This window comes from Pelmatolapia mariae, linkage group LG6, assembly GCF_036321145.2.
Source record: "Pelmatolapia mariae isolate MD_Pm_ZW linkage group LG6, Pm_UMD_F_2, whole genome shotgun sequence".
Classification (NCBI taxonomy): Eukaryota; Metazoa; Chordata; class Actinopteri; order Cichliformes; family Cichlidae; genus Pelmatolapia; species Pelmatolapia mariae.
Window position 1 is genome coordinate 14,829,412 of NC_086232.1, and position 26,947 is coordinate 14,856,358.

Below are 26,947 nucleotides of genomic sequence, written 5' to 3' on the forward strand. Positions count from 1 at the left end.
GTGGTCACTTCCTCTGTACATCTGTAGAAGTGAGGCACTTTAAAAGCTTGCTTCCTGTGCCTTTTGGTGATCCAGCTCCCATATATCCTTATTAGGAACACACAGGGCCTGTGAGAATTCCTAGTGTAAGTTTATGAGGCTTTGTCCGGTGCCCTTATCGAGTTAAAGCCCATCCAGCCACCTAATTTCTGGTCAACTTATAAAATGAGCCTTGGAGGAGGATTTTCATTATAAATATTTTTAAAAAATCAACAAAGCATTGAAATAGTTTCAGGCCAGAGGCAAACAATGGTGTGTGAAATACCTGCCTGTGTGTAGGCTGCATGCATACCAGAAGTGAATCATGTTCCTGATTAATCAGTCCAGGCCTAATTGTTTTTATTTTGACACCTAATATAAGTATGTTCTGAAAATAACACGCCTGTTTATCACACGTCATTCACAAGGTTAATCAGCCCCGTAAACTCAATTGCGCAATTCCTGCGAGGTGATGAAAAGGTAAGACATTTACAGTCTCAGTTTTCAGTTTTATTTGTCATATGCAAGTTAGCACAGGGTCAACATTGCAATGAAATGTATTTGACGAGCAGAAGACAGTCACTCAGCAGACTGGTACAGTAAAAAAAAAATAGTAAAGAGCAAAATATTAATAAAATATAGCAAAAGAAAAAAGATTTAACAGTTAACAGACTAAATATATATATATATATATATATATATATGTATATATATATATATATATATATATATATATATATATGTATATGTATATATATATATATATATATATATATATATATATATATATATATATATATGTATGTATGTATGTATATATGTATATATATATATATATATATATATATATATATATATATATATATATAGTCTCGTTACAGTCATGCCCTAAACATTACCGCAACTCAGCCTGGATACATGCATTACTGTCAGTCTGCACTGTATGGGTTTGTATGTGTGCGACGCTGGTGTGCCGGGGCAGAGGAGTCAGATAGAGGGTTAACCGTGCTGTCAGTGACCCTGAGATTAAACCCCATCCCCAGTCCTGGCACCGCAAACAAGCATCTGCAAACAAATGGAAAATGGAATGGTGAAATCGTCTTCTGAAGCATTCCCTGACCCCGTGAATTAAATTAAGAGCACTCATTCATGGGTATATTATATCACTGAGGCTATAATCAGGATGATCCTGGCATCGTCACAATGTAGAGGATGTAAAAACGACTTAACTATAGGCTGGATTAATTCAGTCTATTAAAGTAATAACTAATACATGCTCAGGGAGCATTCAGTGCTTTGCAGCAGGGGTTGTGGGATTTGTCATCCACTTGTCTGTATCCCACTTATGTATCATTATCACATTATGGCAGACAGTTTTAAAAAAAATCAGCAGGTTTACTGAACACTGAACGACCCCGGATTGATAACTTTTAGGGGGTATATGGGTTAGTTTAGTGGAACTTGTCCCCCCACTGCTATGTCAGAGCGCAGAAACCATTATCTGCATGCGCCACACCCAGTGGATGGAGCCGAACCAATCAGCGGGCGCCGTGCGGAAAGTTCTCCTTTTATGGAGAGGGGTTGCAGCACGAGCCCTCATAAAAATCCTCCAATTTATTGGCCTTCATTGCAGTCAAGTTCAGACACTACATCCTACCGGAGTGTACCGCTCAGTCACAGTTCTCCTACACCAAAAACCCTCCCTCACACAGGTAAGATAACTGCGGAATGTCGGTGGAAGTTTCTTCCTCACATTTTAACGCTTTAATGTAACATTTTAAACAGCGAGTGTTTTCTTTTTTATATATATCACTGCTTAGCTTACGAAGCAAGTCTTTTTCTCATTCGAGACGTCTTTCAAGCTGAAGCCACTTGCTAGGCTTTACAGTGTTTCTATTATTTTGACCGCCACAGTTTTAATCATGTAACGGTTCGGTTTAGAAATGTGGTGACATGTTGCCGCTTATGTTTAAGAGGGTGTGAAATAACCTTGCCACTCGATGCTGTCATCACTTTGTAGTCCGACAAATCAAGACTACGTTTTAAGAAAGGAAAAAAGCTTGACCTTCTCGCTTACATGTAAACATCCACTGTGGCAGGTCTGCAGCTCTGTCTCCGGTTTCAAACGTTCAAACACCAGACCAGGCAAATGCAGATTAGATGGATTAGGTTTATAGAGACTTTACTAATTTTGTAAGTAGAGCTTCTGAAATTAAGGGTTTTTGCTGTGTCACTGCAGCTATCAGTTAATGTGCAAATCCTGGTGCGTCTGCTTTAAAGAAATGTGCGAAGTTGGCTTTTTGTTCGTGTAACCTTGCAAATGCGGCAGTCACGACGTTTAGATATATCAGATTTAACTGTGATTTTTAGAAGTTCGTTCAGCTGCTAAAGGGTTTTCTGTGTGGTTAACAGTTATGGTGAGCTCGGTGAAGGGAGTGGTCGCTTGTCGGTGTCATTTGAGGTTTAGCGACACACGGGGCGGCTTCCGGGCCGGTCTACGGCAGTCTCTAAGCTGCATTCACTTTTGCCTTATATGGCCATGGCCAGCCCGAGTGAGAAACTGCCTTTGTTTCTCAGCTCTGGATTTGGACCCAACCTTGCGCCACTGCGACATCCAGCGTCCGTTCTCAATAACGGCAAGACTTTACATCTGGCAGACAGCCTGGATAACGCACACTGCTGCTGAACATTAGTATTAAAAATCCTTTCCTGCGTCTTCTTCTTCATACAGGAAATGGAAGACGAAATTGCCGCCCTCGTTGTTGACAACGGCTCTGGTATGTGCAAAGCTGGCTTTGCAGGAGATGACGCTCCACGTGCTGTGTTCCCCTCCATTGTTGGACGCCCCAGGCATCAGGTACATATTCCTTAATAATAAACCTCACATACCTTGTAACCTTTTTGTAACTGCTGACCTTTTCATAATCGCACTCCTCTTTGCATTCCTAGGGTGTAATGGTTGGTATGGGCCAGAAGGACAGCTATGTTGGTGACGAGGCACAGAGCAAAAGAGGAATCCTGACCCTCAAGTACCCCATTGAGCACGGAATTGTCACCAACTGGGATGACATGGAGAAGATCTGGCATCACACCTTCTACAATGAGCTGAGAGTTGCCCCTGAGGAGCATCCAGTCCTGCTCACAGAGGCCCCCCTGAACCCCAAGGCCAACAGGGAAAAGATGACGCAGGTAACAAGAGCTGACACCTTGACAAACTTCCCCCTAAGTCAGGAAACTGTTGGGCACTGCAGCTCAACAACAGGAAACTGTGTTGCCACTCGGGTGTTTCTTCCCCTGCTCAATCTGTCTTTCCTCATCCTCCTTCAACCCTCCAGGTTTCCTCTGCCCTCGACTGATCTTTTCAGCTCTGCAGATGCTTCAGGTTTCTATCTCTGCACTGTGATGCATCAGGAATGAGCTGCAGCATGGGCACTGCTGTTTATAAATTAGACTGAGACTTGTGTTTAACTACACGGGTGTCTGCATGAAGCAATGGATAATAGAGCAGTTTGCTGCACTTTAACTTTTAGAGTCAGTGTAACAAAGCAGTTTTGAGAAAGTTTTCTATTGTAGTTGTTATAATACTCAACCCAGTGTGCTGTTCTTTCTGTACAATTGAACTAACACATGCAAGCTTATTTCAGATTACTCTGACTCTTAGTTTCACTTATCATCTCTTTTCTCCTGCTCTCCTTGCAGATCATGTTTGAGACCTTCAACACTCCTGCCATGTATGTGGCCATCCAGGCAGTGCTGTCCCTGTACGCCTCTGGTCGTACCACTGGTATTGTCATGGACTCCGGTGATGGTGTGACCCACACTGTGCCCATCTATGAAGGCTACGCTCTGCCCCATGCCATCCTCAGGTTGGACCTGGCTGGCAGGGACCTCACAGACTACCTCATGAAAATCCTGACTGAGAGGGGCTACAGCTTCACTACCACAGGTGAGCATGAGGATGGTTTTTGAGACATGATGTGAGGCTTTCAGGTTTTTCTTATCTTAACTGTAATGTTTTCTTGTCTCACAGCTGAGCGTGAGATTGTGCGTGACATCAAGGAGAAGTTGTGCTATGTTGCCCTGGACTTTGAGCAGGAGATGGGAACTGCTGCCTCCTCTTCATCCCTGGAGAAGAGCTATGAGCTGCCTGATGGACAGGTCATCACTATTGGGAATGAGAGGTTCCGTTGCCCAGAGGCTCTCTTCCAGCCTTCATTCCTTGGTAAGCAGCATCAGCTTTAAGACAGATTTCTGTGATTTGTAAAAAGTTGTCCTTAGCAAGGCTAACCTTAACCCCTAATTTTCCAACTCTCCACAGGTATGGAGTCTTGTGGTATCCATGAAACTACCTTTAACAGCATCATGAAGTGTGACGTTGACATCCGTAAGGACCTGTACGCCAACACTGTGCTGTCTGGAGGTACCACCATGTACCCTGGCATTGCTGACCGCATGCAGAAGGAGATTACTTCACTGGCACCCACCACCATGAAGATCAAGGTAAAATTCTTGTTCTGTCTGTTTTATTATACATTTATAATAAATGGACTGTATTCATTGCTGACAACTCTACTTCTGCCCTTGCAGATTATTGCTCCCCCAGAGAGGAAGTACTCTGTATGGATTGGAGGCTCCATCCTGGCTTCTCTGTCCACCTTCCAGCAGATGTGGATCAGCAAGCAGGAGTATGATGAGTCCGGCCCCAGCATTGTCCACAGAAAGTGCTTCTAAACAGACTGTCCCCACCCCACCCCCACCAAAACACACACTGCTACAAACCCAAACAACTGGCTCGGCATACATGCCTACACCACCACACTGGTGTATGCTGAGCCTACACCTCTTCCATTTTTTTTCCCTCATCACTCTGGCTACGGCACCATGCCCCCTGATGGGGAGAAACTCTGCGGGAAGTACAGAGCGTCCCAGGCGGTGTGAATGTGTGAGAAACATGATATCCATTGTCGTGTTTGTGTAGGTCATTCCAGTTGTCTTTGTTCACCACCTTATTTGCCTCTATGAAGGTTTATTCTCTGGTGGGCTCGCTGCCCATCAGAACTGTAGTATTGCTTAATATGTAAATTATGTAATCTGAAACTTGTTTTGTTTTTGTACTTTCAGCCTTAAATGATACTTGGTCCAGTTTGTTTTTGTCATCATGCAAAAGACAAGGCTTGTACCTTGTATTGAGGTGTATGAAGGTTTGTGCATAGGGCTTTAAGCCTCTGGTGTACACAACAACCCAATAAAGCGCACATGTCTGACTCAAGTCTGATTTGGTCTTTATGTTGAATGCATCAAAGTAACCTCTTCATCATTTGGCCTCAAACTGCACTCTGGGAAACTTTCAGCTTATGTAAGATTTAGTAAAATGCATCTGGAAGAGACAGAGGCTTTGCTGGTATAACTGGCAAAGGTCAAGAGGTGTGATACCTGGAAGGTACAAACCATAGTGGATAGTAGGTTAATTTTGCACATTTAAATTTAAAAGATTAACTTTACACCCTTAATTTCAGGGGCAACTCTTGTGACTTCAGTGTCATAAATGTAGTTGTGTGCTGTAGCTTATTGTTACAGCACACAACTGTCTCATGTTAATCTTGGCAAAAAATATAACTGAAACAATAGTGTCTTTGTTAAATGACAAATCCAAGAACCAAAGCCTGCTTTTGTCTTAACACCACTTCAGCTTACAGCTCGTAGGAAGGACTTGGGGGGGGGGGGGTCATGTGAGGAAAGGAATCAAGGATGTCTAAATTAAGAAATGGGATAAGTGTTTGGCGTAAATGACATTGATGGCTGGAGTCCATTTGGCTACTGTTTGCATGTCAGTATAAGGTGCTGCGCATGCAACAAATGCTGACGCATCAAAGCCTCTATCCAAACATTGTATTACATGAATTCTGTAGATTCTTAGTTCTCTCAAGATTTTTTGTAATCAGTCTTAAAAAAAATATATTAGCAGAATTTAACACTACACATTTCAGTCTGACTGCTGTCAAGAGTTAAACAGCTAATTTTACAGCCAGCAGGCTGAATACTGAAGATGGATTTTGAGGAATACAACTTTACTACAAAACTTTTCTTTATAGTGCCATCATGTGAATAATTATGAGAAACAATAATCAGCTTCTTTTTACATTAATAACTTTAGAAAATATATAAGATGTCATATAGTTCTATACATTAGGAAATATAAAGACTGCTGCACTGAAACTTTACTATCTTTCTGTTTAACACTAAAGCTGGCATACATTTGTCTTACCAATACTTTAGATTTGTGAATATTCAATAAATCCTGCATAACTCTCTTATCAATCTGCATGCCAAAGTCAGCAGTGCAGGAGAAGTAATATGTGAGGGTGGGGCATGTATGAAAACAGCAGGACTGGTGACTGGTGATTTGTGACTGGTTTAGCATATGAGACCTTTAAATTCTCCCTCAGACTGTCTTCTCACTCATCTTTTTAAAGAGACTTTTGATTCAGTGGAACCAGCTATTCCTCTCATAAACAGTTCTCTTACATCTGGTTGTTTTTTTTCTAACTACAGACCTATTTCTAAATTACCATTTCTGTCTAAGGTTCTTGGAAAAAATGTTTTTTAGCAAATTCTGTCATTTGTAAGCATACACAGTATGTGGGAAAAGTTTCAGCCAGTGTTAGGTCACATTACAGAGATGGCTTTTTTGAGAGTTCTTAATGATCTGCTTTTAACTGCTGACTCTGGCAGCCCTGCCATTTTAGTTCTTCTAAACCTGTTTGCTGCCTTTGATACTGTGGACCGCAAGATCCTGCTGTCTCGTCTGGTATATGTTGCCTCTAGGGCAGTGGTGGGCAACTCCAGGCCTTGAGGGCCAGTGTCCTGCAGGTTTTAGATCTCACCCTGGGTCAACACACCTGAATCAAATGATTAGTTCATTACCAGGCCTCTGGAGAACTTCAAGACACGTTAAGGAGGTCATTTAGCCATTTAAATCAGCTGTGTTGGATCAAGGACACATCTAAAACCTGCAGGACACTGGCCCTCGAGGCCTGGAGTTGCCCAACCCTGCTCTAGGGTCTAACTTTAGAAAACATAATATTTCTTTCCACTGCTTTGCTGATAACATGCAGGTGTATATGCCCGTTCATGTGAACAACAGAGATACATAGAAGCCTCTGCTACACTGCCTTAGTGACATTAAGTTCTGGATGAGGATGAAAGTGACTCTACTGACACTCCGAGTCATTTCGCTCTTTACTGTTGCTGTTGCAGTAAAAAATCTGGATGCAATTTTTGCCAGTTTTTTTTTTTTTTCAAATGAATTACCAAATAAGGAGTTTCACTAAAGTTTGTTTTTTTTATCAACTATCAACATCATCTCTTACAAAAGGACCCAGAAAAAGTTCTACATGCTTTTATCACTTCCCGCCTGGACTACTTAAGTCCCTATATTTTGGAACTGAACAATCATCTTTACGCCTCTAGCAGTCGGTCCAGAATACGGCAGCTCGCCTCTTAACAGGTATTAAAAAGCAGAAAAAAGGAAGACCACAGGAAAGTTTCATGGATGTAGTGAAGGAGGACATGCGGAGGGTTGGTGTGACACAGGAGGATGCTGGGTGAGATGGAGACAGATGAGTCACTGTGGCGACCCCTAAAGGGAGCAGCCAGAAAAAGAAGACAGCTCTGTTATCGCCCTGTATATTTTTTTATATCTATCTAATAGCATCTATAAAAATACAAAACTTTATTTAATGACTTTTACAAAAGAATTTGTATTTTATTGTGTACATTTATAAATTTGCAACCTTTTAAAAATTGAACCAGCCGGAAGTGTGTCCGTCGCAAAACGTTGTCCGACACGTGCGGCAGCATATATCGTCCGTGCAGCTAACGGTAACATAAACGTTCAGCCGCCTGTGGTTTCACGCAGCAGGTTCACGGAACATGAAGCTCCAGCTGGGTGGATGAGCCTTTTTTAAAAACATGAGTGGGGATGTGTGCGGAGTTTCAGACGACATGGATTACCAGATTTTACAGGTTGGTGAAGACGGCGTTCACAGTTAGTTAGCGGTGCTGCTGAGCAGATCAGCTCAAAGTAACGTTAGCGACAAAATGTTAACGCCGGTCAGGTAAGGTTATGCTCCAAACACTTTACACAATTATTTTTTAATCCCGAGTTTGGTTTACCGGCGTCGACAGTGTGTTGGAAATAAGTGTGTTTTGGTGTGTGCGCGTGTGGTTTTTTTGTTTGTTTGTTTTTATCGAGAAAACCTGCTAAGCTCAAACGCCCTGGTGCTATAACCATTAAAAGGTTGTATTGTCCCGAAGTGGTATTATCAAATAAAAAATAACCTGGAGCACAGTGACTACTATTGCCATTTTCTATTAAAAAAATTTCATTTTTATTTTGTTTCTGCTAAATAATGCTTCAGCTATAGTGTGTAAATCAGCTGTCGTGAGGGATAGGGGGGTCATACTTTATGAATAAAGATAAACCATGGAGAAGTGATTTTTTTCTGATCGAGTAAATTGAATACTTAACACATATCTGATATTAGTGTTTTTAAAAAAAACCGTACAAAAATGACAATAAAACGGGACACATTAAAAGTAGAGCTGTATAACAGCTACATAAAATAATACTGTGTCATGGTATAAATTATATTGTCAATTAAATTCCTTCTAGAGGTGTTAAAAGGATTTTTACCATCTTTTAATTTTCTCCAAATGGACTAAAAGCGCCTGTCACTGACACTGTGTGCTGTTTGGCTCAGGCTGTGTGCGATGAGGATACCTTGTCTTCTTCCTCCGTGGGGATGTCAGATTTGTCTGATGAAATCCTGCTGTGCATCCTCCGCCATATTCCGGTGTGTGACCTGCTGCTGAATGTGGCAAATGTCTGCCAGAAGCTTAACACGCTGTGCCATGACAAGACCCTGCTCACAAATGTCAGCCTGTCTGAGGAGTATTGGGTAACTTAATGCAATATTCAAGTTCATGTATGTGTACAACTTTCCATGTATTTAAAAAAAGAAAATGCCTCTGTAACAGCAAGTTGTATTCTAATGAAACATTAAATAGACTCAGTTCTTTATTTCTCTCCAGGCTGACGATGCATTGGTTCGACGCATACTAAAGCAGCTGGCCAATCATGTGCAGTCTCTGAGCCTGAATGGCTGCTACTGGCTATCTGGCTCCACCATGGAGCACATCGCACGCTGCAGAGGAGTGACGCACCTAGATGTCACCGGTTGTCGCATCACTTCACTTCGCCTGTCCCGTCTGCTCTCCTCCCTCGCTTTCCTCAAATCCCTCGCTTTTGACGTGACACCAGGCTTCAACTCTGCTCAGCTCAGCTCAGAGGCGGTGGATGCACTGAGCCGCCTGTCGGAGCTTAGGCAGATGCTGTTGACACCAAGCTACGGTGTAGTGCCATGCTGTGCCCAACTCCGCAAGTAAGGATGTTGGCCCTGACCCAACTGTGTTTTTTGATCCCTTCCCTCCCTAAACCCCTTTCAAATGCTTAGGAGCGGCCCTCTTCAAAGTCTAGAAATATTTGGACAATGTCAGTTTTTATAGGTTTTGGCTCTCTGGACCACCATACTGCCTTTCCTTGAGGTGTTCTGCCAGTCCTTTAATGCAGCCACTCTCTGATAGGTTTACTTTGATTTTTCTTTGATCTGCTTAATTTTCATGACATAACAAGGGAACATGTCTAATTAAAAAATCTATAAACAGCCTATAAAATGGCTGTCATTTGTAAATTATGTGACAGCTGTGAGTCTTTGGCTTAAAAAAACAAAAATGTATGATATTTAAATGATACAGTGTTGTGTGCATTTGCTTGTCGTTGCAACATAGGCTGATGTTGCAGTTTGACATCCCAGATGTGACCAAAGAGGGTGTCGGCGTTTGCTGTCAGTTAATGGTTGGTCAGAGCAGTGTGCCACATTACAAACAGCTTGAGGAGTTCACTGCCAGGTTGGCTCCAGGAGAGGTGAGTGTGTTGGGGCTTATTTCCATGAAACCTCTTCCTATATGGGCTTTAATTAACGCGTCTGTGTTGTCATGTTCTTAGGTAAACCAGACCCTGCTCCTCCTTTACCTGGCAGTGTTCAGCGTTAACGTTCCGAAGCATCTCAGAGTTTTCCTTGTGTCCATCCCCGGTCCAAACCCGGCTCCCTGGCCTGCTGCTCCCTCAGTGGCTCAGAGCTTGGGTGAGCGGGGCGACCTGGTTGCCCTGCAGCTCCCTCGGTCATGGCTGGACTCTGCATCGCTAAAGCAAGCTCTGGAAGGAAACAGCCCCAAACACCTTAGCTTCAGCCGATGCCCGGCATTGTGGCCACAGGTGTTCCAGTCGTTGTTGAACAGTGGTGTAAGAGACGCCGCACAGCTGGTTAGTCTGAATCTGAGCGGGATCAACCACGTTCCTTACTCGGAGTGCAGGATTGTGGAAGATCAGCTGGCTGCTGGGACAATGAGCCAGCTGGCAGACAGCTGTTCCAACATTAAATACCTAAACTTGATGCACACACATTATCATCATGAAAACTCACCTGGACTGGAAGGGGAAACCCACCTGTGTGCCAGCTTGGCCAAATTCAGACACCTGCTCTCCCTCACTCTCCCTGCCTGCGCCCTGTCAGACGGTTTAAATACAAATCACACGCAAATGCAGAACACTCATCCCTCTCCGCTTTTCCAGGGATTGAAGAAGGTTCCTCGTGTGGGCCTCCAGAATTACAAGCCTGACTCAGAGTCCTCTGTGTCAGGGGACAGCACATCGGGGCTCGCTTTGCTCTTAGCTGGCTGCCTTTTTTTAGAGACCTTTGAACTTATCGGTCCAGGTTTTGCTTCCACACTGCCTCGGCTTGAGCCGTGCACTCGTGCAAGCGTGGAGCCTCGTGGCATGTGCGCTTGGGCACGAGGAATTGGAGACGCACATTTGGCGGTGCTTGAGGCTTTGCCTCGATTGCGTCGCCTGACTCTGGCTGGTCTTCCTGGAGTTCTTAGGGGAACGGGACTGGTACAGCTGGCAAAGCAGTGCAGAGACCTGCAAGTATTATCCCTCGCCAATCTGGGTTCGCTGAAAACCATGAATTACACCGCTGCCTTGCTGGACACACTTAAACAGTGCACGCAGCTACAGGAGCTCAGGTAAGAAGATGACTTTGTGTTCGCTTTGTTTATATAATAGTATGAAGTATTCTCATAGTATGAAAATGTGCTTTAAAACTGTCTGATTTCATACACCTGAAGCAAGAACATTAACATCACTTAAATATTATTCGTATTTATCTTTCTTTTTTCCCTCTATAGACTGTTAGGTTCATATATGCAAATGAGAGGATCTCGTCTAAGAAGCACTAACCTGTATGACTGTCCAGCAGACAGTTGGCTCAGTTTTTTTTCTGTTAATTTGGAGAAAAAACATTAAGGAAATAAAATTTACCCAAAATTTTAAAGTTAACCAAATTAACCTGCCCTTGACTCTCTTCAATCAAAGCATTTAATGTTAATGACCTGTCAAGTGTAATCTGTGAATTATGTTTTGGTTTTGAGAGGCTTTTAAACAAACAGGATATTCACTTTCCAGTTGTCCAATTGGTCTATATCGGGGGTGGGCAACTCCAGGCCTCAAGGGCCAGTGTCCTGCAGGTTTTAGATGTGTGTCCTTGATCCAAACAGCTGATTCAAATGGCTAACTTACCTCCTTAACATGTCTTGAAGTTCTCCAGAGGCCTGGTAATGAACTAATCATTTGATTCAGGTGTGTTGACCCAGGGTGATATCTAAAACCTGCAGGACACCGGCCCTTGAGGCCTGGAGTTGCCCACTCCTGGTCTACATTTTACTCTGAACTGGGACAAATCTCAAACAGACTGTTTCTACTTTTAATTCTGACTGAAGACATGTCTGTTCAGATTTTTGTCTTTATATAACTAACCAGCTCTTTATCCTCTCAAGGATACTTGAGGGCGCATGGGAGTTTGCCCAACCAGTCTACATGTGTTTTGTGGACTTGGAGAAGGCATTCGACCGTGTCCCTCGGGGTGTCCTGTGGGCGGTGCTACGAGAGTATGGGGTGTCTGGCCCATTGCTACGGGCCATTCGATCCCTATACAACCGTTGCAAGAGCTTGGTTTGCATTGCTGGCTCCGCCAGGGCTGCCCTTTGTCACTGATTCTGTTCATAATTTTTATGGACAGGATTTCTAGGCGCAGCCAAGTGGCGGAGGGCTTTCACTTCGGTGGCCTCAGAATCTCATCTCTGCTTTTCACGGATGATGTGGTCCTGTTGGCTTCATCGGGTGATGGCCTCCAGCTCGCATCTCAGAGTTTCTGGTTCGCAGGCGAGTGTGAAGCAGCGGGAATGAGGATCACCACCTCCAAATCTGAGGCCATGGTTCTCAGCCGGAAAAGGGTGGAGTGCCCACTCCGGGTCGGGGATGAGTTCCTGCCCCAAGTGGAGGAGTTCAAGTATCTCAGGGTCTTGTTTGCGAGTGATGGGAGAAGGGAGCCGGAGATCGACAGACTGATTGGTGCTGCGGCCGCAGTGATGCGGAAGCTGCACCGGTCCATCATGGTGAAGAGAGAGCTGAGTGTAAAAGCGAAGCTCTCAATTTACCGGTCGATCTACGTCCCTACCCTCACCTATGGCCGCAAGCTGTGGGTAGTGACCGAAAGAACGAGATCGCGGATTCAAGCGGCGGAAATGAGCTTCCTCCGAAGGGTGGCTGGCCTCTCCCATAGAGATAGGGTGAGAAGTTCAGGCATCCGGGAGGGGCTCAGAGTAGAGCTGCTGCTCCTCCACATCAAAAGGAGCCAGCTGAGGTGGTTCGGGCATCTGACAAGGATGCCTCCTGGGCGCCTCCTGGGTGAGGTGTTCCAGGCATGTCCCACCGGGAGGAGACCCAGGACACGCTGGAGAGATTATATTTCTCGGCTGGCCTGGGAACGCCTTGGTGTTCCCCCGGATAAGCTAGAGGAGGTGGCTGGGGAGAGGGAGGTCTGGGCTTCTCTGCTTAGGCTGCTGCCCCCACGACCCGGCCCCGTATAAAGCAGAAGAAGATGGATGGATGGATGGATGGGTAACTAACCACGTGCATCTGTTTCTTAGGTTGGAGCAGCCCTACCTGAATGCGAACGCGTCGTTCTTCGAGGCTTTGTCCTGCTGCTCCCGACTGCAGCGCGTCTGCCTTATCTCACGCTGTGGCACTTTTGACCCATCAGCCACAGAAACTTTCATGGAGCGGTGCTGCCATGTCGTCATGTGCCACATGTTCATGGGCGGCACCTTAGTGACGTGTCGCACGCTGCAGAAAGCTCTGCTGGACAGGTTGGTGACTGTGTTCATGTATTTAAAGCTAGGGGGCATATTCTGTCAAAAGTTTTACCTGTGGGGTCTTTTCACTCGTTTTGTGTATTTTCTGGCTTTTTTTTTTTTTTTTCTTTTGCTTTTTTTTTCTTCTTAAGGTTCTCAGCAGAGCGCCCGGCACTCAGTGTGGTCATCTATCCGTTACAACACGAAGACCTACCCTCGGTCATCAGAGATATCCCATTAACACTGCTGGACCGGATCACTTTGTTTCAGAGCCACGTGGCTCAACCACCACATTTATCACCATTGTGACCTCATCAGGATGCTTTAGTGTGATTGGTGCTCAGCAGTTGAGGTGCTCTCATCATTTTACTTTCTTTTTTTTTTTCTCTTGCATGAAATAAAATCCACAAATGATGCCGAGACTGAATGTCATCAGCACCATTTCTGTTTGTGTGCTCCATAAACGACAGTTTCACGCTGCTGTCCGAGAGTACATCAGCCACGATTGTTTACATTTACACCGGTGATCATCTTTCCAAGGGAAATAGACTCACTCAGGCTCACGGTTCGTTCCAGGATGTTTCAGGCGCACTGCGGCTCTGTGACGGTTGTGGCTTCTCTATCACAAATCATTACAGTTCCTTTAAAATGAAGTGCCAAAATGGATTTTAGGATGCATTTGTATTTTAAACTTTGTACCAAATATCATAATAAAGTCTGTATAAATAATTTTTAATCCTTCCCTTGTGTGCTGCTCTTCCATTCATGTCAGGCTGTTATTTTTTTTTTTAAAGTAACTATAGTGGAATAGCACTGGAGGTAGCTTTTTTTTCTTCTTTTTGTGTTTCAGTGTACTCAGTTTGAGACAAAATAAAATATTGACGTCTCTTTCATTTCAATATGCCCTGAGAACACAAAATTGGGTGGAGATTTGATTTATTTGATAATTTATTTGATAAGTTATCATATTCATACTCATTTACCTTTTTATAAAGTGTATTTGGGATACAGACTTTTTTAACACCGTGTACAAAGTTCAAAATGAATTGGAAAGAAGCAGAAAGTCAAAATGAATCATCATATTTAATGTTCATGGAACACCATTTACAGTTAATTACTGCCTTATAATCTTTGACCCACAGAGCCATCAGCAGGAGCTCTACTCAGACCTTTATTAAAGCCACTTAAAGATGGAGCTTCTTGTGTGATATTGGGCTCACCTACAGCAGTGATGACCTCAGAGAATATCATGCCATCACCCTGACAAGCTGTGTGGCTGTTTGAGCTGCATGAATATGAATCCTGTCCTTCACTGTCAGTCTGACTCAAACAAAGCACACAGAAAGTGAGTGAGTAGCCATGGATACCCATCGGTCTTTGTGACTTGGTCAGGAATTATGACACACTAAAATTTACTGTAGGCTAGATGAGAAGGAAAAGACCGGTTGCCACCTCTCCTCGGTTACATTTTCAGGTTTCTTCCTGTTAAAAAGGAGTTTTTCCTTTTCACTGTTGAAAAATGCTTGCTCATGGAGGGTTGTATGATTGTTGGGGTTTTCTCTGTATTATTGTAGGGTCCATGGGACCATGATATACGGCACCATTAGGGGACTGTTGTTCTAATTTGGCACAATAGAAATAAAACTGAATTCAATTGAAAAATTGAAGATCTGTTCACATTCACATATCTGTAAACTCCAGCAGCTGCAAAATTTTTCCAAACTTCTTGGTGTCTGTGATTTCAGTCGCAGTCTCAAAAACACTCCGAACACTGCCGAAGCTGTCTCTCTTATACTGGGGTTGTAGATTTCTGATTTTTCTGATCAGCCACAGCAGCGAGTGCCATGCTGGCCTTTTAATAATAAAGACTTGAAGAAGAGAGAGAAATTTTATTTTCTTCAAAGGCAGCTTCAGGGTGCCATAAAGGCAGATTATTTTCAACAAGAGTATTTGACTTTTGTTGGTTTTGGGTAATTTGCATGATTAAAAATTAAGATCTAAATATATGTATCTACAGGGATTGTAACAGGAAACAGGTGCACTTCTTTCCACATCACAATTCAGTGCTTTGTCTCAAAATAACAGAAAAATGCAGAACTTAGAAAAACCCCCAAAATACTTAGTTCCTTAATTTCAAATAAAAGCTAGCATTGAATTAAAAATGTTCAGGAAAATTTTAATTTTAATTTAGCATTTTTAAAAGTAATGAAATTAATCACAGCTTCAACATATACACTCACTTGCTGCAATGAACATTCATTCTTTAATTTATTATTCATACCTTTTTTTGCACTTTTTACCCACTTTAAAGTTTACTGTGTTGTGTTTAGTTGTGCTTAGTGTTGACGTGGGACAGTTTTCCAACTTTGTTGTACTATTGTACTAACTATGACTGTGCAATGACAATAAAGAGTTCACGATGATGGAAATATTCCTCAGAGATTTTGGTCCATGTGGACATGACAGCATCATACAGTTGCTGCAGATTATTCAGCTGCACATCCATGATGTGACTCTCCCGTTTTACCACCATGCTAAAGGTGCTGTACTTGATTGCTATCTGGTGACTGTGGACTCCATTTAAGTCCAACTCACCTTTAACTTAACACTAAATCTTCAAGAAATCACTTTGATGACCTGAGATTTGTTACATGGTGTGTTATCCTACTGGAAGCAGCCATCAAAAGATGGGTAAAGCCTAGTCCCAAAGGGAAAAACAATGTCAGCCACAATACTCAGATAGGCTGTGTTAAAGTGATGCTCAGTTGATGCTAAGGGGCCCTAAGTGTGCCGAAAAATACTGACCCACACTTTTACACCATCACTACCAGTCCGAACTGTTATAGCTAAACATATCTGTTTATGCCAAATTGTGAACCTACAATCTGAATGTCACAGCAGAAATCAAGACTCCTCCGCTCGGAAAATGTTTTTGCAATCTTCTCTCGTGCAGTGTTGGTGAACCTGTGCGAACTGTAGCCTCGGTTTCCTGTTCTTAGCGCACAGAAGTAGCACCTAGTGTGATTCTGCATACCTTGGTTGTAACGACTGGTTATTTGAATCACTGTTGCCTTTGTATCAGCTTCATTCTCCTCTGCCGCTCACAGAATATTTTCTCTTTTTCAGACCATTCAGTGTAATAAAAAGAGATGATCGTGTGGGAAAAGCCAAGTTAATCAACAGTTTCTGAAACACTCAAACACTCTCACACTCGAAGTCATGTAATGCTCGGTTTGAACTTCAGCTGGTCATCTTGACCACGTCTACATCCCTGTATTTGTATTAACAAGCTTTAGCCTATTGAACTGAACTTGGAGCCCTCTGCTGAAATAATACCATAGTGTGACATGCTGCTGTATAGCTTTCCTTGCAAGGGTAATAATGCTGACTAAACTATCCTGCCTATTCACTTGAGGGTTTATTACCTGTTTCATTTATGCCTTGCTTGACCCCACCTGACCCGCCCCTTAGATATTAACCAGAACATTTCCCTGGATGTTTAGTAAATAGAAAGATGTGGCTTTAGCCTTCACTTCATTTCACCCCATTCAAAAGACGAAAAATGTACTTTCATAGCCAGCTGGGGGCGATATCAATCTATCTAAAGATTATGTGAAGCCTAAACACCACACAGGCGTACTAACATATTGTCGATGTAGTCGATCGAAGTATGTCATCCTTAATTAACGAGACTGGTATTTTTCAACAATTTATGTAAACCGTTAATAGAAATATACTTTTAATTAAACTATTAAATTTGTTAATTTACTCCAACGATCTAAAAATAACCCCCCAAAAAGACGCTCATAATTATATTTGTATATCTACTATTAAGGTCTGGGCAAGTTTGTGTCATTGAAACATCGTGGTTGTACTCAGCTTGTCAGCAGCTAGTTAGCGCTCCTTTAGCTAGCCTTGTAAGTGTAACACATTTTGTAGTTTTCTGTCAAAAGGAAGAAACCCGACATGATCCGTTAGCTTTTAACCAGCTCGCTAACACTAACAAACATGCTGACGTCCGTCGCCTGTTCGTGTGTGCGAAACGGGAGGAAAATATCGCTTCCTGCTGCCAGGCTGTGCACATTTTCAACCCTTAGGAAGTCACCAGAACCGCTAACTCTAACAGGCAGACGGGATGTGTCACAGCACCCTTTATCCTTATCCAGGCTTCTCACACACACTCCCTGGCATCCTAGGGCCGTGTGTCTGTCAGCCTCCTCCCGAGGAGACGCGGACCCACTGGACTCCCCCTCTGAACGACTGGACTGGGAAAACTTCGGCTCTCTGTCCACCGACATGGCCTCCAGGAGGTCGTTCAGGAAAAGCAGCTCAGGCCTCCGGGACCTGCAGTACCGGGAAGACGGAACCGGGGACGAAGAAGAGCGAGAAGACGCCGGTAAACCCCAGAGGAGGCCCGTGAGGAGAAATACACCGTACTGGTACTTCTTACAATGCAAAAAGCTCATCAAAGAGAACAAGGTTAGTGTGACTGAGCAGTTTTATGTTAACTGCTGTTCTTTCTCTTCCCTGCTGATGTGTTTATAACCCTCCTCTGTGCTCTCACAGCTACAGGAGGCTCTGGATGTGTTCAGCAGAGACATGCTGCAGGGAGAGAGGCTGCAGCCGGAGGAGTACAACTACACGGTCCTGATAGGAGGCTGTGGACGAGCTGGACAGCTGAAAAAAGCCTTCAAACTCTACAATGATGTAAGCATCTTTAATTTGACCAATTGAAATGAGATGTCAATGTGCAAGGTACACTCTAACTCTTAGTTAAAATGTTCATGTTTGACAGTTTTAGAGTGGTGTTGATTCAGGTGCTGCAGTTTCCAGTTGCTGAATTGTGATGTTTGCAGATGACGTTGTGATATGTAGTGAGGCTAAGGAGCAGGTGGAAGCAAGACGGGAGATGTGCAAGGAGTAGAGAAGGTAAATGCCTGGGGTCAACAATCTGAAGCAACAGGCAAGGTGAAAGATTTAAAGGGAAGGTCTAGAAGAGCTGCTATGGTGTATGGTTGGGAGACGGTGGCTCTGACTAAAGATAGGAGTAGTTCAAGGTGGCAGAGTTGAAGATGCTCCGATTTTCATCAGTAGTGACCAGGATAGACAGAATTCCAAATGTAGTGTGTCACAGGGACAGCTCAGGTGAAGCAATTTGGAGACAAAGTTAGAGAGGCAAGGCTGAAATGGTTTGGACATGTGCAGAGGAGAGATGGTGGATGTAGTGAACAAAGGATGTTGAAGATGGAGCTGCCAGCAGGAAACAAGGAAGACCACAGAGAAGAAGCATGAATATGGACCTCGCTTTTAATATCCACAAGAAGAGACTAAGATTAAAACAAATGATTTGTGCAATTGAACTGCCCCACATACCAGCTACTACAGCCATCAAAGTTACTATAAATTTATTTGTATGGCAGTCAAGATTTAATGAGAAACATTACTTTAAATGCTGCAGGCCGCCAATCCCTCCATCCTCCAGATTTGTGTCAGGAAAACTGTGGAGACTGGCTATAACCAAAGAACAGATTCTAGTATTTTTAAAGCTTCAGACACTGATGCAAGACTCCTATGTGTTTGTGTGTTAAAATAAATTGAAGTCTTATTTCAAATTCAGAGGGGTTAAAAGCTTGGGGACCGCTTTAGTCCACTAATGCCATAGAAGAGCCAGCTTTCACAATCAGTTTAGTTTCATTGTAGATGGTTTTTTTTATATTTAAGTGTGTTATTCATTCTTGTCCTTTATTCTGACAGATCGTTATACACAGTCAGAAACCCCCTCTGTAATTATTTGTGTTTATTTATTTTTTTCTCTCCTAGATGAAGAAGCGTGGTCTCACTGCTAACGATGCAACCTACACGGCGCTCTTCAACGCCTGCGCCGAGTCACCTTCAAAACAGGCCGGCCTGCAGCAAGCGCTGAAGCTAGAGCAAGAGCTCCGTCGCAAAAACTACCCTCTCAGCACAATCACGTACCACGCTCTTCTGAAGGCGCACGCCGTCACCAACCACCTTCAGGCCTGCATTTATACGCTCAGGGTAGGGCACACAGCTGCGTGTTTATAAGGGAGAATACTCATCCATTGTCACCAAATTGTGTCTTATTCTGGGTTTGTGTGCATTTTGTAGGAGATGCTGGAGAATGGTCATGCTGTAACTCAGGAGACATTTCACTACCTGCTGATGGGCTGCTTGAAGGACAAAGAGGCAGGATTCAGGCTGGCTTTACAGGTACGTAATACTTAAGTGTGGGATGTTTTTAGGAGTAAACTTTAAAATACCCCAACCAATGCCAGCTCTCGTTCATCTTAAAAATCTGATAATGATACATCAGGTGGTCATTAAACAATATTGATACTTGCTACACAAATAAGCTCATTCGTAATGTTCATTTCAGGTGTGGCGCCAGATGCTGCGGTCAGGGATTCGTCCTGACTCGCATAACTATACCCTGCTCCTGAGAACTGCCAGAGATTGTGGACTTGGCGATCCTGCCTTGGCCACTGCTGTTCTGCTGGGGACTGACTGTGAGGGTCAGAAAGGGAGCAAGGATGCGTCGGAGTCCAGGTGCAAGGCTGTGATAGACATCGACCTGCTTGAGAGAGAGTTATTTATCCAGCCTGAGCAGAAGGAAGACAGCAGCGAGACACGACTCAGACATGACTCAACCCATCTGATACCAGTCAGGCAAACAGTAAATGCCCGATTACCCGGAGAGTTAGTCGCTAGCTCCTCTGCTCCCAACCTACTAGAACTTTTTGAGGGTAAAAGAGGTGCTGTGGTCTCCCTTGGCACTGTAGATAAAATGTCAGACAGGCTCGCCCTCATCGGTGGAGCTAAAGGTTTTCTAGAGAGGATGGAAGCTAACGGACTCGGTCCAAACCTCAGGACTCTGACCCTACTGGCCGACACGATGGAGCCAGGCTACCAGTCTCTGCAGGTGTTGTTGAAGGTCGCCAAACGGCATCAAGTGAAGCTTGATGTCGCCTTCTTCAACTCTGTGATTCACAGATCAGCGCGAGCCGGGGACTTGGACGAGGCAAAGGTGTGTGTGTGTGTGTGTGTGTGTAGCCATGTATGAAGTGTCTGTTGTTTTTGTTTGTGACGCCCATCCTGGAGCAACTTTTTAGGAGAAATAGTCCTCAGAAAAACTGTTGTCTATCTGGTATCTGTAAATCTGGAGGAAGAAGGAACACAAATTTTAAACTTGGGTAAACGTTAACAAAAGTGGAGTTAGAAATGTTTAAACTGTGCGTGCTGTTTTTCACACACTTCTTTCACTTTTCAGGCTGTGCTGAGTGTAATGAGACAGCGCAATGTAAATGTGGATCTGCAGACATTTGGGTGCCTTGCATTAGCCTGTGACCAACAGAAAGACGGCCTTCAGTTGCTGAAAGACATAGAGGTGACAAAACATACGTTATTAAACTAAATTTGGATGTTTATTGCCCTGAATTCTGTCTCTGGCATTGTTAGTGCAGAACTCGCCCCCTGCTGGTCGGTAGAAAGAATGCAGAGTTTAGGTGCTTGTGCATCTTAGTTAACTTTGCTCTATGCGTTTTTCCTCAGGAAGCAGGACTAAGGCCTAACGTCCACGTGTTCTCTGCTCTGATTGGCCGAGCGAGTCGCAAACTGGATTACGTCTACCTAAGAACAATCCTTAAAACCATGAGTGACATGAAAGTCTGGCCTAATGAGGTCATCATCAGACAGCTGGAGTTTGCTGCACAATATCCTCCCAACTATAACCAGGTCAGCATGCACCCATCTATACTGAGCACATCTATAATGATTGGTACATGAGTGTTTCCCACATATTTAGAGAAGGCATATGCTCTTTTCAAATTATTATTAGGATATTCCTTTATAAGTTTTTTTTTTTCTAATTCACAAATAAGTACCATATAATTAGCTGCCTCTCCAGTGAGTCTTTTATCACAGACTGCAGCTGGTGGCAAGCTCACTGAGGCTGCAGAGCAGAACAATTATCACTGGCTGCAGTCCAAAGCAGACAAGTTGCAAGTCCAACCAATGTTAAAATACACAGGCAGGCCAGTCAGGTAAAATCTAATTTGGAAACACGGGAATAAAAAACACTGTAAACTATGTTGCTCTAATTGAAGTGTGTATGCTTTCAATCTTAATGCCTCTCTGTTTACAGACTTCAGTGCAGTCTGTAAACAGACAACTTCTTCTCATTTTGTGGCACAACAAAGATCCAACTTGGAAGGTGACTGTATGACTCATGTTTCTCCTTTCACTCTGCTCCCCTCACTCTTTGGCACCCTCTCCCCTCTCTCTATCCCAGTACAAATCCAGAAACAACTATCTGGTCCAAATTGACGGTTTCCGTGGTTACTACCAGCAGTGGCTCAAGCACATGCCTGCTCAGAGCGCTGAGGAGGAGCAGGGAGCACTGCAGTCCCAGACAGATGCTGCAGAGCTGAGAACAGAGGCTGCAGATGGGCTGACAGAGGCCCAGAGGAACCACAGAGCAGCAGCCAGGAGGTATCATACTCGCAACAGGGACAGGAAGAGCAGCAGCACGTCCGCTGTATGACTGAACTCCAGGAGATCATCACGACCACTCTTTTACCTGCTGCTTGTTCTGTAATAAACTTTATAACCCTGGATGGACTTGGATCAAAATAGTGGCTCGTGTGGTTGCGTTATTCTTGAAAAACAGTGATGTCATTGTAATTTATGTTCCAGTTTCAAGTTTTTTGGCTTGTTTATTGAAAAATAAAACTTCTTCATCTCCATCTTTTCAGTTATACTGTCATTTTAAAGGTACCCGACCGTATTTTCTACCCAACCAACCCATTGGCTTTCAGTGACCCACACTGGTCATAAAATTTGTGGATTTCGGGTTAACTGAGTATTAATATTGATCAGCGTTTTGATAAACAAACAGCAGTTTCATTTCGGTGTGAGGATTACCTGCATTTGTAAGCAAGTTGAGGGCCTTTGTTAAATGTGAGGTTTGCTCAGTTCATTTGCAAGAAGAGTGCATTTTCAAAGTCAACTTTTATCCAAACGAACAGTAACCGTGAAAACTGATGACCCAGGGCTGAAGATAAATCATCTGGCAATAAGAGGCGAACACATTTCTGATTTCTAAAGCAGCTATTCCCAGACTCGCTGCTTCAGCCCACTCAAACCTTTAATCAGTACAGGACTGTACTACTTTGTGTTTTAATGGATTCAGTTTGATCTCCTGTTCATTTGCTTGAGACTGATTCTGCAGAAATGGCTTTATATTTCTATTCAGTTTCAACCTTCCTGCTGTGCTGTCTGCTGGACGAGACCGAAGCACAGAGGAGGAGAGGAGAGGTGTCTGGCTCGGTGTGTGGGCTGTATATGTGAAAATTACCTACTACAAGCTGAAATTTTCCTTTGGAGGGAAAAATGTAAACGTGTACTTTGTTTTAAAGGTTGCTCATATAAAAGTAATCAGTAACATGAATACATCCATATCAGTTTATATATTTATACTGATCACTAACAGTCGTGAACCTGTAAGGGATCTATGTTCTCCGGCAGTCAAGCAGCAAAGTGAAGGGCTGTGAGTGCAGGTCTGCTAAAGGAGGATCTCATACTATGCTCATTGATTCTCTATCTGACATTTTGGTCTGTAACATTCACATGAGCAGTCTGCTAGAGGTCATTTTGTAGAACTTTGGCAGTGTTCCTCCTTTTTCTTCTTCCACAAACCAATCCAGCTGCTGGGTTGATGACCTTCTACGGCTCTGTCTAGGTATGCTTGTGTATTTGCTAATCTCCTGGTATTCCTTCACACTCTTTAGTCTGTGTTGGAAAACATGGCAAATTTTGTGATGGCACATACTGTAGTACTCCACATACCTTCCTGGAGGAGCTGGACTCTCTGCACAACCTAAATTGGCTGCAAGTACTGTCTCATGTCACCAGCAGTGACAAGGACACAAACAAAAAATCAAAACTAGAGAAAAAAGTCAGTCAGGAGCGATAAGGAGAGAGCAATGATCTGCGGCCATCACCTGCAAAGTCACTTCCTTTTTGGGGGAATTGTCTTGGTGTTGCCTCTCCAGGTCACCTGGGCCCTGTACTGACAGGGAAGTTCATAATACCCGGGTCTCTTTTTATTGATGTTGGCAGCATCTGATAAATCACATAATTTATACATACTGAGAGTAACCTGCTATGAGAGGACAAACAGAGTGCAGTAGCTGTGTATTAAAAGTGTTTAATGAATGGATTTGGCATTTAAATATATCATTAAGGTCTATTTGATCCCAGGAAATAAAGGAAGGAAAGTGTTAGTAAACAGATTTACCAATATCACAATTCTGGTAAAATCTGACAGATTATAATCGAGTAGTTCATTAAATTCATGTTTAAGTTGTCTTCAGTGGTGTTTGACAGTCAGAGAGGAAGTAAAGAATACATAGAAAAACGTGGTCTACCTACAACTTCGTTATAAGGTCAGCAGGTGTCCTGTCCGAGCATAGAGGTCGGACAGGAGGGAAGACGAACATTTGATTGGTCAGAAGGTGGTGAGCTCATACCTCAAACCCAGGCTTAACACTGATGTTAACCTAAAGAAGTAGCTTACACGGTTTCTACTTCCTAAGTGACAAAGTTGAAGAGACTCGACCGAGTGACCAAGTGTTCCCTTCATTTTTAGGAGCAATCTATTAACAAGATGATGATTTTCACCTTAATTAGATTGTTTTCTCTCTCCTATGCGGGAGGCGGCGGTAATGCAACTCGAAGCTGTTACACAGCTGGAAAAAACAGAAGAAAGAAACAGCAGCAGAGGAAGTGACGCCATCACATCCGGTGACGCAGAAATTTCAGTCGCCAGGCGCGAAGGAAAGCTTACTTTGGTTTAGACACAAACAGTAAAACAGAACAAGGTAAGAAAACTATGGTTTACGGTACCGACGCGGTCGTTTATGTGGTTTACGTTACACGTTCGCCTGCAACTAATAAAGCGCGAGGTCGACTTTTTTTCTACGCGTTTCTAAAGGTGTAAAAATAAATAACTGTCCTCTTAAAAGTAAGAAAACCGTACTGTCCCTTTGTTAGGCCTGGCTGGAACAGTTCATGCTGCAGAATAACACAGTATTATTGAGAAAGTATGACCTCTAAAGTTTAGAAATTTACAACAAAGGATACAGCTGAGCCTGTGGGCTAGGGTTAGGGTTAACCCTAACCCTAACTAGCAGCCCTGGTGCATGACTGCAGGGTTAAGTCTACATTCATGCACGCATTTCATACTGCAGGTCTGCATCTGTGAACTAACTGATGGTTGGCTTTCCTTTTTCTGTTTCTTTCTTCTTCTTTTTTTAACCAGGCATTTGTGATGTGCACGCCAGCAGACAGTGGAGATATAATCATCCTGAGTAGTGATGATGACGATGATCATAAGGATGACAGAGACATGTCCTGCCTCATCGTGGAGGTGGAGGATGTGAAGGAAAAAGGTGACAGCGGTTTTATTTTGTTTGCTCCATGTGTTTGTGGATGATCTTATGACTAATCACTACAGCCTCTATGTTCCAGACCGCGTGTCCTCTCCCAGCACTCTGGAGGAAGACCTGGTTGTGACCTTCTCCCGCCACGCTGATTTGCTACCTCATGCTCGCTACGACTGTCCCATACACCCTTTTACGTGAGATACAATTTGAAATGACCATCAGTGCTCTTTACAGTAAGACGGGGGGGTCTTACTGTGTCAGGTGCTCACTCTGCTTTTCTTTGGCACGCTCAGGCCTACAGAGTTGGAGACTAAAATGCCAGTAGACAGTAACCAGCTCATTTGTGATCAGTGCTTCTGCTACATCTGCGATAAGCTGGCATCATTGGTAGGTGTTAATGTTAACAGGACAAAATGTATCTGACCAGCAGTTTGGAGGGTTCACCAAACTGTATTCAGCTGGTTTTTTGCTTGTTTTGTCTCTTTGCTCTTGCCTACTCAAAAATTTAATAAATGCATACTTTGTTTGTTTTTTTTTTTATTTTAAATAAGAGTGTATCAAGTAACAGTATGGGGGGAAATAAAGAATTAAATAATTTTTTTGTAGTGTTATCAGCTCATTTTTAAGCTAATTTTGAATACAAGTCCTCTTCCACTTCTCTTACTTGTGGTGTGCCATAAGGTTCTGTACTGGGCTCTTATTGTTTCTGTTGTATCTGCTCCCTCTTTAGCACATTTTGGGCACCTTTAACGACATCACTGTCATTGCTACTATCTGCTATGCTGATGACCTTCAGTTATACATCTCTCTTTTTAAGCTACAGATCCTGAATAGGTGTATGAAGAGTTGGATGGCAAACAGCTTTCTCCAATTTAGTGAGGAAGTCCTTGTTTATGCCCCTGACTTATTTTTGCCTAAGGAAATAGAAGCTCTTGGTCCCCTTGCCTCGTTTGCTAAATTTCTATCAGGATTTGACATGAACATCACTTTGAGTGTTCATGTCTGATCTGTGGTTCACACTTGTTTTTATCACTAAAGACATATTGTCAAGTCCCATTGTGTCACACTCTGACCTGGAGATTGTTATTTATGCATTTATTTCTTTACCCCTGGATTGCTGTAATTCATTGTTGTCTAAGTAAACACAACTCCCTGGAATGTCTGAATGTTGGTCAGAGTGCTAAGTCTTCCAAGAGCTCTCATGGCACACTGTTGCTGACCCAGCTACACTGACTCCTGATTAAATTCAGAGTCTATTAAAAAATTCAGGTTTTGATTTTTAGAGCTCTTCATGAACAAGCACCAGCTTACGTCAGTGAAGTTTTATATCCGTATGTCCCCAGCAGGTCCTTGAAGTCATGGGGAGGTCTCTTACGAAATCGTGATTGATGTGCTTTTCTCGCTGGTTTTTCAGTGTGAAATGTGGTGCGTGAGCGGCATTTGTCACTGCAACAGCCACAAGAGGAGTGCCTTCTGGAGCAACCTCAGAAACCATAAACTGCTGGGAGGACTGACTGCTTTCAACCTCACCCTGTCAGAAATGGACTCGCACCTCCGACAAGCAGGTGCTAACATAAAATTCATGCGAGGAGACACTCAAGATGAACCTCTTGTACTGTGACTTTAAATATATCTTACTAATGTATTTATTTATTTTCACTTCATGTCCAGCGACGTTGCTGCAGCAGTTCAGACAAGAGCTCTCTGCGCTCTACTCGTCCTACATGAAAGGCGAGGAACTAAAGGAATATGGTCTGAGCCAAGAGAACCAACAAGGCTTCATCTACAAGTATGTTTCATAACACTCAGATTTTGATTTCTATATTGCAGTGATTAAGAGCCACATCTGGACCAATTACACATCCATAGCTGTAAGAGATTCCCAATATGTCTATAAATATGTGGAGCATTTACATTGATTATTCAGGTCAGTGTTTTTACACTGTCTACGGAATGGGCATGGTCATAGCTGTCCGCTGTCTCTACCCTCTGCCTTTGCTGCACTGCCGCCACCACCTTCAACATGGAACTTCATCACTTTCCCCAAGTCAGACTTGAGCTTTTTAAGCTTCTTGAGCTTGCAGGTATACATCAAGCAGCTGGCTCGTAAATCACTTAATGCTCTGCTTTGATGTACAGTCCAGTTCACCATAATT

General features: G+C 43.3%; 3 protein-coding genes across 4 annotated transcripts; all 3 read left to right on the top strand.

Annotated features, from left to right (window-relative positions):
• Nucleotides 1–1,635: 1,635 nt before the first annotated feature.
• On the top strand, nucleotides 1,636–5,287 carry LOC134629015 (actin, cytoplasmic 2). Its single transcript, XM_063475897.2, has 7 exons — nucleotides 1,636–1,730; nucleotides 2,750–2,875; nucleotides 2,968–3,207; nucleotides 3,718–3,964; nucleotides 4,049–4,240; nucleotides 4,337–4,518; nucleotides 4,606–5,287. The coding sequence occupies exons 2-7, from the start codon at nucleotides 2,753–2,755 to the stop codon at nucleotides 4,747–4,749; spliced, it is 1,128 nt and encodes a 375-aa protein (XP_063331967.1). The 5' UTR covers nucleotides 1,636–1,730; nucleotides 2,750–2,752; the 3' UTR covers nucleotides 4,750–5,287.
• A 2,600-nt stretch (nucleotides 5,288–7,887) lies between these two features.
• fbxl18 (F-box and leucine-rich repeat protein 18) lies at nucleotides 7,888–14,092 on the top strand. 2 transcript variants are annotated; one of them, XM_063475899.1, is made up of 8 exons: nucleotides 7,888–8,043; nucleotides 8,781–8,978; nucleotides 9,112–9,461; nucleotides 9,868–10,003; nucleotides 10,085–11,163; nucleotides 13,126–13,344; nucleotides 13,482–13,681; nucleotides 13,800–14,092. In XM_063475899.1, exons 1-7 carry the CDS (start codon nucleotides 7,990–7,992, stop codon nucleotides 13,636–13,638), a joined length of 2,193 nt encoding a protein of 730 aa, XP_063331969.1. In that variant the 5' UTR covers nucleotides 7,888–7,989; the 3' UTR covers nucleotides 13,639–13,681; nucleotides 13,800–14,092. The 2 variants fall into 2 exon arrangements, with proteins under 2 accessions (XP_063331969.1, XP_063331968.1); XM_063475898.1 differs by having other exon boundaries at nucleotides 13,482–14,089.
• A 3,111-nt stretch (nucleotides 14,093–17,203) lies between these two features.
• ptcd1 (pentatricopeptide repeat domain 1) lies at nucleotides 17,204–22,081 on the top strand. Its single transcript, XM_063475173.1, has 8 exons — nucleotides 17,204–17,808; nucleotides 17,896–18,036; nucleotides 19,150–19,368; nucleotides 19,459–19,560; nucleotides 19,727–20,374; nucleotides 20,618–20,734; nucleotides 20,899–21,081; nucleotides 21,638–22,081. The coding sequence occupies exons 1-8, from the start codon at nucleotides 17,338–17,340 to the stop codon at nucleotides 21,887–21,889; spliced, it is 2,133 nt and encodes a 710-aa protein (XP_063331243.1). The 5' UTR covers nucleotides 17,204–17,337; the 3' UTR covers nucleotides 21,890–22,081.
• The last annotated feature ends 4,866 nt before the right edge of the window (nucleotides 22,082–26,947 follow it).